Source organism: Colossoma macropomum, unplaced genomic scaffold (assembly GCF_904425465.1).
Source record: "Colossoma macropomum unplaced genomic scaffold, Colossoma_macropomum, whole genome shotgun sequence".
Classification (NCBI taxonomy): domain Eukaryota; kingdom Metazoa; phylum Chordata; class Actinopteri; order Characiformes; family Serrasalmidae; genus Colossoma; species Colossoma macropomum.
Genome location: NW_023494800.1, coordinates 29,721,261 through 29,731,988, shown reverse-complemented (window position 1 = coordinate 29,731,988; position 10,728 = coordinate 29,721,261). Strand labels below are relative to the sequence as shown.

At 40.6% G+C, this 10,728-nt stretch overlaps 1 protein-coding gene across 1 annotated transcript; it reads left to right on the top strand.

Moving 5' to 3' along the window:
* Nucleotides 1-2,258: 2,258 nt before the first annotated feature.
* On the top strand, nt 2,259-8,534 carry f2rl1.2 (coagulation factor II (thrombin) receptor-like 1, tandem duplicate 2). Its single transcript, XM_036588637.1, has 2 exons — nt 2,259-2,492; nt 5,906-8,534. Exons 1-2 carry the CDS (start codon nt 2,384-2,386, stop codon nt 7,009-7,011), a joined length of 1,215 nt encoding a protein of 404 aa, XP_036444530.1. The 5' UTR covers nt 2,259-2,383; the 3' UTR covers nt 7,012-8,534.
* The last annotated feature ends 2,194 nt before the right edge of the window (nt 8,535-10,728 follow it).

Genomic DNA, 10,728 nt, shown 5'->3' with positions numbered 1-10,728 from the left:
AATTTGTTGTATATACCCTTTTTGAAAAGGGTTCTATATAGCACCAAAAAGGGCTCTTCCACTGTTATGATATCAAGCTTGACACCATAGAAGAACACTTTTTTAAAAAGGTTCTATATAGAACCATGTACAGCACATTCTCCGTAGAGACATTTCATGATGCAAAGAATTACTGATTACTGAAAAACATGCATTAAACATACATTATAAAATGCTGTCAGTTACAGAGACAAAATACAGTCTAATGTAGCTGCCGATTTCTCAATAATCTTAGCTACATGATGCTATACCATATAGCATCATATCATATATCATACATCATATCATATATCATATCATATATCATACATCATATCATATATCATGCCGGTTATTCTATATGTTAGGTGTAGGTAACAAAATCCAGCTTTAATTTCTCATCTAATCACTAATATAGCTGAATATGGAGCCTGCAGCCTAAACTGAGCAGCTACTGGAGCTGGACTAAAGTGTGCTGATTTAGCTAGCAACGTTATGAAAATACAAATAAAATAAAAAAGAATGATAGTTTGTATTTTACAAGCATAATATGTAAATTATGCTCATAAACTCGTACATTTTTACCACAGCGATGTTATATGTTAGCGCATGTGTGCTGCATATCTGAACATCTCAAGTTACTCTGTCAAAGTTACTCTGGTTCTCAGGGTAGAGTAGAGCGTCTCATACAGAGATAAACAGAGCGGGCGGTTCAGTCTGTGGCCGAACCCCAGCTGTTCGGAGGTCAGCTGAGAACCTCTCACTGCTCCCTGTGTGATTTCATCGTTTTTTCCACACTGAATCTCAAAGAACACTCCAGAGACTTCCAAGGACCTCGGAGTCGTAACGTTAATCACGAACACACGTCATTGTAGGGTTGAGAAAAGAGGGCGGAGCTTGGCCGATTTTGACTGGCCATAATACAGTGACAGCGCTCACAGAAAAACAAATCAAACTTCATCATCACAGAAATGTGGAATAATAAATATTCTGTCTCCATTTCATTGGGCGATCCTGCTCTGCGCCCCTGAGTAGACTGTACTATCATAACGGCACTGTTTCTAGTTTTAATCTCAGGAATGGAGGAAGGTGGAAAAACCCTTCGGAATCTACTGAGGTCCGGTGTTGCTGCCAGTTCAGATCACCCTCAAATTCACATTCCCTTCATGAATCAGGCCCTCGGAGCCGCATTCACTAAGCAGAAATCAGCAGCAAACAATGCGACTACGGAAAGCGAAAAGGTTCAAGAGGGGTGTAAATCTACGCTTTGATGTCGATTAGATTATTATTTTGAGGCTCAGGACTCTTCTGTTGTTTTAGTGCTGCGTGAACGCGCACACACAACCACGATATATCAGGGGGAACGTGATTCTGAGGGGGAACTGAATCGAATGCAACACCGGTGTTCTAACAATTTATCCTACCCATCAAGTGGCCCTACTGAGCATGCGCATATCATTACTATAGTGTAGTAACCTAATGTAAAACACATTTTATTGTGTTTTAATCGTTAATTCAGTACAGTCTCAGCTGAATATTATTACTTACTCCCTGATGAGGAGATTTACACGATCAAAATATCCTAATTATTCTTTTAACGCTGGTAGCGCTTTCTGATACGGAGATTTAGGCCATCAGAATATCCTCCCTGCACTTTTATACAGAGCGCTACCTAAAAATATGCGGTACGGTATGGGAGGACATTTCGACTGGACCTCGGTGTCCTCATATCTAGTTACGGCCAAGGTTGTGAGGCAAAGTAATCCCTAAAATGAAAGAAAACGTTACTATCCCACTATTTTACCATCATCAACATTCCATAATTAAACTCAGAAGAGACGTATAGGTTCACTAGTTTTGGACTGGTGACCCCTGGTTCCTGTCACCACCACTGTAACGAAATACGAGTCTCTACAATGAACCATTTCACTCCAAACCGCTCTGAATGATCTCAAGCACTGAATGGAAAAGGGTCTTGTATATAATAGTCTATAAATTGTCTTGTATTTATTAATGAAGGCAGGATTTATAGAGGAGAGGGAATGAGGATGAGGAAAAGGTGTTGGCAGACTTATTTACAAACATGTTTCACCTTTGAAATGACAAAGAAATAGGGAAGTGTTTTGTGCTTCAGGCCAGAGAGATTCTTTTTTGGTCACTCGAAACCAGTTGGGCGTGGGCGTGTGCGCGCGCGCGCGTGAGAGAGAGAGAATGCGGCGGTTTCTGTGACGTAGCTCGGCTCAGGTGTGTCCTTCGCTCAGTCTGGAAGAAAAGTGTCAGAGCTCAGAGGTCGCGCGCATTGCTGCTTCTCAGGCGGTTCCGTGGACTGAAGGGAGTTTTTTGAGCGGGATTACTTTACAGGGGTATGGCTGGAGCTGGAGCTGCGCTGCGCGGTCTGTTTGCGCTGCTGGTTTGCGCCGTGCTCGTCTGCGCGGCGCAGAAAGCTGGAGGCGCCACCACCACAAGGCCACCAGGTGAGCTTCTGCTTCTGCTCCTCTCCTTTTGTCTGAGCTGTTTCTTTGTACGCGACCCATCGTGAAGCGTTTCCAGCGTCTTTAGAACCTTATGTAACTCCCCTCGCGCGACACATCAATGATTATTTTTTTTTTGTCCTTTTGACCTGGACACGTGACTTTTAGCTCCTGTTTAAAATGTTTTTAGAGTGGTCAGAGTGGGGTCTTACTCAGGTGTCACTTACTAATTCATCACAACGCAGCACAGCAGGCCTGCTCTCTTAAAAAGGGCTCTTTAGTAAAGGCGATGGCTCTATCTAGAACCACATTTTAGTATAGATGGCTCTGTTTAGAACCACGATTTAGAACATTTACAATAGATGGCTCTATTTAGAACCACAGTTTAGAACAGATGTCTCTATTTAGAACCACTTATCTACCATATTTCATGCACTCTTTAATTAAAAAAAGATGGTTCTCTTTAGTTAGTGATTGTACAGCTCCAAAATGGGTCCTGCTATTGTTATATCATCAAGCGTGTAACAATAGAACTCATTTTGGTTCAATATAGAACCATACGATGAACTCCGAACATCTGATGAACCGTTTCACCACAAAAATGAAAATTCAAAGAGAACCATTCTCCTTACTACACTCTTAAAAATGTTTTTTCAAGGGTTTTTTTTTAGTAAAGACTGGTTCTATATAGAACCATGAGCACAAGATTTAAAGAGTTCTTTGCATTTTTAAAGGGTTCTTGGGAGTGATGGAGAATGTGTTGCATGGTTCCATATAGAAGCTTTTTGAAATTGTTCTATATAGCAACAAATAGGATTCTTCCATTGTTATGATATCAAGCTTGTAACCACGGAGGAACCCTGTTGGTGCTATATAGAGCCATTTTCAAAAAGGTTCTATGAAGAATCATTTACAGCACATTCTCCATCAATTTGTTGAATCTTTTAATCATGCAGAGGGTTCTTCGAGTGTTCTTGGTTCTATATAGAACATTTTTCTTTGCTAAAGAACGCTTGACGAACCATCTTTTTTAAGAGTGTGTTGAAATGGTTCTTCAGTTTGATGGAGACTGTGTTGTGTATGGTTCTGTATAGCACTAAAAAGGGTTCTGCTGTTATGATGTCAAGCTTTTAACATTTGTAACAATATAAGAACCCCTTTTGCTACTATGTAGAACCACTTTCAGAAATGTCCTGTATAAAACGACATACAATGCATCTTCAATTAATCTGAAGAACCATTTAGGCATAAGATAGTTTTGTATAAAACTCAAGGTTCTAAATAGAATCATTCTCTTCACTAAAGAACCCTCAAAGAACCATCTTTTTAAAGAACTGTGGTGAAATTGTTCTTCGGATTGACGTAGAACATGTTGTATATGGTTCTGTATGGCACCAAAAAGGGCTCTACTATTGTTCTGCTGTCAAGCTTGTGACAATAAAAGAACCCTTTTTGGTGCTATATAGAACCATATACAACACAATCAGAAGAACCAATTCAGCATGCAAAATGTGCATTCTTTGAGTGTTTATGGTTCTATATAGACCCTTTTCTCCTTACAAATAAACCCTTGAAGAACCATTTTTTATGAGTGTTGTGTTTAGTAGTGCAGCAACAGCTACACATACAGGCACTGTCAGGTCCTGGCAGTAGATTTTTGGATACATGTTCACATTTTTAGCATGAAAATCATAAAAAATATTGTATTTGTGTCAAACATTGTTGGAAGCCCTACGCATACAGCAAACATTGGTACTATATTGTGATTAATACTACCTATATTAGTTTTTTTTTTTTTTAATTATACATCAGTTAATTTCAAAACTGTCCAGCTGTTAAACCATATTTAAAGAAATGCTGCTGCTGTTCAGTCAGGAGTTTTCAAACCTAAGCCTACTTTCGATGGAAACATAAGCTAACCAAACAGACAGAAGTGTGAGAAACCAAATCTAGAGCTTCCTTTATTGCTGTTTTCATGTTCAGTCTCTTCTGTGTTGCTGTACAGCTTATAAGTGATTGGGCGTCAACAGCTTCATATTCATGTTTAAATTCAAATGTTAACAAGTTATCACCATTTACAGTTTCGAGTATAGCATTCAGGTCAATTCAGATTAGAACGCGAGTGGTGTTGGACCAAAGCTGAGACCTCAGCAATTCCAACAATGGACTCTTTTTCTCTGTCGCAGTCAGGGAAACGTTTCCGTTCCCTGAGGGCCGGAACAGAGAGAATGAGGAGGAGCTTCTTTCCCGTAGGCCATTCAGGCACTCAACCAGGACGATAACTAGAACTGTTTATATATGCACACACGCATAGCTTCAGTACTGCACAACACCCGTACACCCTGCAGATGTAACACATACTGCAATATTTACAAGTGCATATAATATTTATGAACCCCTTTCAGTTCTACTACCTCCTGCTCATGTACATACATTTGCACTGTACATACACAGACATGCATATTATTATATCTCTGTATTTTATGCTTTGTATTCTTCTTTCCTTTCTTTTATGTTCTTATCTTATGTTTTGCTAATGTTTATACTGTTTGTCATGGCAACAGACAGTCTAATAAGTACTACAGTGGGGATGGCTGTGTGTGTGACCAATAAAGCTTGTTTTGATTTGATTTAAAATTCTAAAAATTATAGATATGACTCAAGTTTTGGTAACAGTAATCAGCCTTCAGCATACAGTTCTGCATTTCTGTTTAAACACATTAGGATGCAGTCATGAGTAAGGCTGCTTTAGAGATGAATCATAGTCTTGCCACAGAAGACGTTCTCTGAGGGCGTAAGAATGGCTTTGAATGGATTTTTTTATATGTAGTGTACTAATAATATGATTCTCAAAGGATCAAATTCGCCATTAAATTTGTTTTTTATTAACTTTTATTCACTATTTATTTATTTTTGTTTTCATTAACTTCTCAATTTTGTGTGTTACTTTATATTCACGTTCTCAAACATGGTTACAGATGGCACTGGGGTTTGTTCCACAGAGCAGGATTTCTCAGTTTACCTAGATAACTTAAGCCCAAAGTCAAGCCTGTTCCATAGGAAATGAGCTGAGGGACATTCCTATTGGACAGTCCTCATCATTGGGCTCAAGTTATCTGGTTAATTGAGAAATCGGTACTGGGCTGATATGAGCTGAAAATGCCGTAAGGGATTTTGCAGGGATAAAGCAGAATGAGATCCGATGCTGTAACCACGCTAGTCTGAAATACTGCACTCAGATTGTGTGATGGTTTTAAAAGAATAAATGTCACAATGGTACCAGCATTGGCTGCTCAAGTTTTCAGTACCAGTAAAGTAAAAGTGGAAATATGCTATATTTAAACATTGTAAATATCTTTGTTATTGAAACGCACCACACAAATATAATACTGTGTATTATTTCTTATTTATTTCAGTTAAACAAGGACGAGGTTTCGTTGGAATTAAGGATGTTGAGTCAAACACCGTCTACATTGATGAAGTCACCGCAAACACCTTAAAGAGCAGCTTGACCACTGTCTTCCTGCCTCTCGTCTACATCTTTGTGTTTGCCGTTGGGTTGCCCACCAATGGCATGGCCATATGGGTCTTGGTCTTCAGGTCCAAGAAAATCCACCCGGCAGCGATTTACATGGCTAACCTGGCACTGGCCGACCTGCTGTTCATCATCTGGATCCCACTGAAGATCGCCTACCACTTCAACGGCAACAACTGGACCTTTGGGGAGGGGATGTGCAAAGTTCTGGTGGGCTTCTTCTACGGGAACATGTACTGTTCCATCCTTTTCATAGCGTGTTTGAGCGTCCAGAGGTACTGGGTGGTGGCTCATCCCCTTACCCAGCAGAGGACAGACAACAGACTGGCCATTGTCATGTCCTTGTTAATTTGGGCCTTTATTTGGATCAGTAGCACGCCGCTGTACCTGTACCAGCAGACGGCCCAACTCGCTGACCCGAACATCACCACCTGCCACGACGTCAACGTCATCAACCGGAAGAACTTCCAGGCGCAGAAAATGTTTCTGGACGTACAGAAGCCCTACTACTACTTCATGGTGATGGCAGGGTTGGCGTTCTTCGTGCCATGCGTGATCATCATAGTCGCATATGTCTTGATGCTCCGCAAACTGGGGAACTCCGACATGGAGGGAAGTAGCGCTGGCAAGACCCGTAAGAAAGCGATAATCCTCATCATTACGGTTCTCGTCACTTTCCTGGTGTGCTTCATTCCCAGTAACCTGATGTTGGTGATACATTACGCTCTGCTGGGGTATGGATTCTCCAACAATGGATACGCCTTCTACATCACCGCGCTTTGTCTGGCCAGCCTCAACAGCTGTCTGGACCCGTTCATCTACTACTATGTGTCGGAGGAGTTCCGGGAGCACGTGAAGAACACACTCCTTTGCCGTAGCAGCCGGACTGTAGAGAGGATGAGGGTTTCCTTCAGCTCCATGAAGTACTCCAAGAGGAGCCACATCTACACGTCCAGCAGTGGCCACACAGATACCAGCACATGCTGAGTGCACACCTAGCGCACCTGTAGTGACAAAGACACTTGAAATAAGCAAGCCGGACCTTACAGAGGGTGCAGTTGAATAACCGTGATGCTCTGAGATCTTATTGGGAATATTATCAACCCTTGGTCCGTCCGCTCTCAGGGAAAAAAAAACTCAGATTGGTTGGGTCAAAGGAGTGCTGTGTTGTATGAACGCTTGTATGCCTGTACTGGAAATGGAAGTTTTGTGTCAAAAGTTCTGGACTATTTCAGACTGTACTGAACTCTGTTCAATCCTTAAAGCTGTTGGAGAACAGGAAATCTGCAATGGCAAATCTGGAAACAAAGTGGCACGACTTTCCAAGGCATAATGCACTGAGAATTTCTGTTACAACCTGAAATTTTGAAAGATTTTATATAATTCAGTGGCTGAGATGTAAATTCTCAGGGTGGTTTGGTGTGAAATGGTTGATTATAGAGACTCAGATGTCTTTACAGGGGTGGGGATAGGAACCAGAGGTTACCATGTCCACAACACAAATATAGCCACTGTATATGCTATCCAAAACCACCAGTGAACCTACAGGGACTATTTTGCCTCATGACGACCTACATGTATCCCTCCACCATGGCGCTACTGTTTTGCATTTTCTTCAGAGAAGTCTGTGAATATGTTATGTTACTAATGGACTGAACAGATCATTTGGTTTGTTCGTTCACACCGTGGTGGACGTGTCCTAGTACTTGACCATTAGTATCAGCTACGTGACACACCTCAGTTTTATAGTTCTTTCTGTTCAGGTCTGTTTATAGCCTCTGTGGTAATTTGTGCCAAATTCTGTCTTGCATATGACCCACTTTCCATAGCGTCCTTTACGACCACAGTGTGGTTTGTAACGTGCCAGAGTTTATTCTCTTATAAAGTTGGGGTTATTTAAGAGAACAGCTGAATTGTCAATCAGATAATACTTTTTTTATGACTTTATGGGCCCAGATCTTATATTTATTCATTATTCATTTTTAGCACCACTTTCTTACCTCTCTTACAACTGATATGTAAATAAGCTCTGTTTTGATTGGCTGTCCTATGTTGTGCTGTCATCTGGGCAGAAACACTCCTAACTTCAGCATGTTGTTATTAATGATACATCACACAAATAATGAATTCAAAGGCTGTTTAACAAAGAAAATGAGGTTTTCCATGATATGGGCCCACATCACATCACCTGCTCATGTATAAAATATGTACATATCTGTGTAATTTCAAAAGCTTATTTGTCTTGAATGAATCATTATTATTTTTCAGCTAAATATTGACTTTCTTTCATTGAGTGTCATCTATCCTGAAAGCCAAAACTGGACTGAACCAGAGCGCTTGAGAAACTGTGCTACTGAAACTGTGGATTGTTTCCATTCCTTTCATAATGAGGCATGATGACACAACCAGTGGAAGCTACAGTCATCATGACCTCACCAGATGACTTACCGGCTTGTTAATGTGACACGAGCTGTGAAACCTGTCTAATAAACAAACTATCATTCTTTAAAGCAGATCCCTCACTTTATTCCTCAGTTTACTCAACATTTAGTTGACCAGCCTAGACATGTTTGGTGTTTAAACAGATTTGCTAATATGTTTCTGAAATATGTATGACGGTGGTTCTCAAACAAGTCCTCAGACGTTTTCTCTCTTCTTACTCTCACAAAAAGGTGGTGTCACTGGGGTGAAGCACTCAAGGGTACATTTTCAGTACCTTTGGTTAGGGAACAGAATTGCACCATAATCCATTGCAATTCTGTTTAAGTTGTATTGAATCCACACAACCTGTCTGCACTCCACCCTTTTTATTTTAATGGTTCTGTTTTAAGACTTTAGGTTATGAAATGGGACAAATACATACTTTTCATTGGGGGAAAACATACTTAAGGTACACAGATGGGCCTTAAGACCACGGTTGTACCTTTTGAGGGTGCATTTACACTCTTTCTACCCTTTGTAAACTACAAATGTGCTTGCACAGTAGCTTGTTTCCCTTCAGTATATGTGTTTGAGCTCAGATAAAGCAAGACTGTGGACTGCTGCTGTATGACATACTGTTATATACAAAAATGGCCTGTGGTATTTATAAAAACAGTAGTAGCTGATAAAAAGCCTGAACTTTATCTGTATTTTTGTTTATTGTCATAGATTATGGTATGTTATAAGAGTGGTTCCCAACCCTGGTCCTGGTGGACCCCCTGTCCTGCATATTTTTGGGGCCAAAAACACCCACGTCAATTAAGGAAGGGATTGTTAATTAGCAGATTCGTTGGATTAGGGGTTGTCCAGGACTAGGATTAGGAACTACTGTGTTATACCATTAGCAATGCCAGAAGTGCCATTTTGGATGGGCACGGGTGGGCCGAACCTTGGGTTTTACCTTGCAAAGGGGGTATCGGGATTGGGTGGGGGGATAAGCTATAATGTTTGCCAAGCATCACAATGAAAACTTTCATATTAGAAAAAAAACTATGCAGTAAAACTAAACAGTGTGCATTAAAATGTACTTTTGTGTGTGACTTAACACGTGTAGGTTCACTGGTGGTTCTGGATAGTGATTAAAATGTCTATATTTGTGTTGTAGTCACGGGGTCAACACCTGGCTCCTTCTGACTTATCCCATATATTTCAAACTTTTGATTTGCACACCATAATCTCCAAAAGTCACAGCTATTTTTTACCATTCTTAATTCCAAACCAAGAAGTAATATATATAGTTTTTTAGTTGTTGAAGGTCAAGGCTGCTCTCAGGCCCAAACCTTCAAGTTGTATTTGCTTTACCTGTTACTTCTGGATTTATATGTTTTTACGTTATTTCTGCTACATATGCAATTTTGCCCTTTTCCCACTGATAATTGTTAAAGTTCTCATGATATAAACAGACTTCAGCTGTATGTGTGTGTCCCATCAGGTTACAGCCGACACCTCAAGGCCATTCACATAAGGCCTCCTTGTTCTCATGCCTGAAGGCCACCCACAGACAAAGACACACAGCCAAACTGTTCATCCACCATTTATAAAATGGGTAGTTCCAGTCCTAAAATCTGATTGGCTGAGCCGCATTCTAAGCCTTTTTAAAATCCATGATATACCCGCACCTATGACGCCTCACAGCGACTGAACTCTGTATCACTGCGCCACAACACGAAAAAACCTTGTGCTGTTAATGGAATAATCTTTGGTTCTCATTCTGCTCTCATAGAGCACCGAATGTACTGATGAAGTAAGAAACCGTTTTTTGTTTAAACTGAGGGGCAACTTATGTTCTTAACTAGAACCAGGCTGGTCAGCTAGCTAACAGGCTAAAAGATAGCAAACAGCTGAAACACCTCCATCATTAATATCACAGGCTTGAGTTAAAGTACTCACACTATGATTTACTGTAAAACGCCAGTATAAAAGTCTAAAAAAGCTTAGGCTGAATCCCAAATGGTCCTATACTCCCTAAATAGTGTGCTAGCTAGGGAAGTTTAGAAATTTTAGCCTCTACAGCCAAACAGTGCATCATATATCGAGTGTGGATGTGTCTGAATCCCAGATGACTATTTCTTAGCTATATTATGCACTGTTGGGCTGCAGGATCCAGTATTTAAACTCCTACGTAGTGCACTATGTAGGGAGCAGGGAGACATTTGAGATTCAGCCCCAGTGTGAGGAGAGGGCGCCGCTAGATTAGCGCTAACTAAGACTCGGTGGTAATCT

Excerpts from the sequence above, each read along its gene's own strand:
- f2rl1.2 (XM_036588637.1), top strand. The coding sequence starts at position 2,384 with ATGGCTGGAGCTGGAGCTGCGCTGCGCGGTCTGTTTGCGCTGCTGGTT. Across the intron at positions 2,493-5,905 it reads CACCACCACAAGGCCACCAG|TTAAACAAGGACGAGGTTTC; the intron begins GTGAGCTTCTGC and ends TATTTATTTCAG.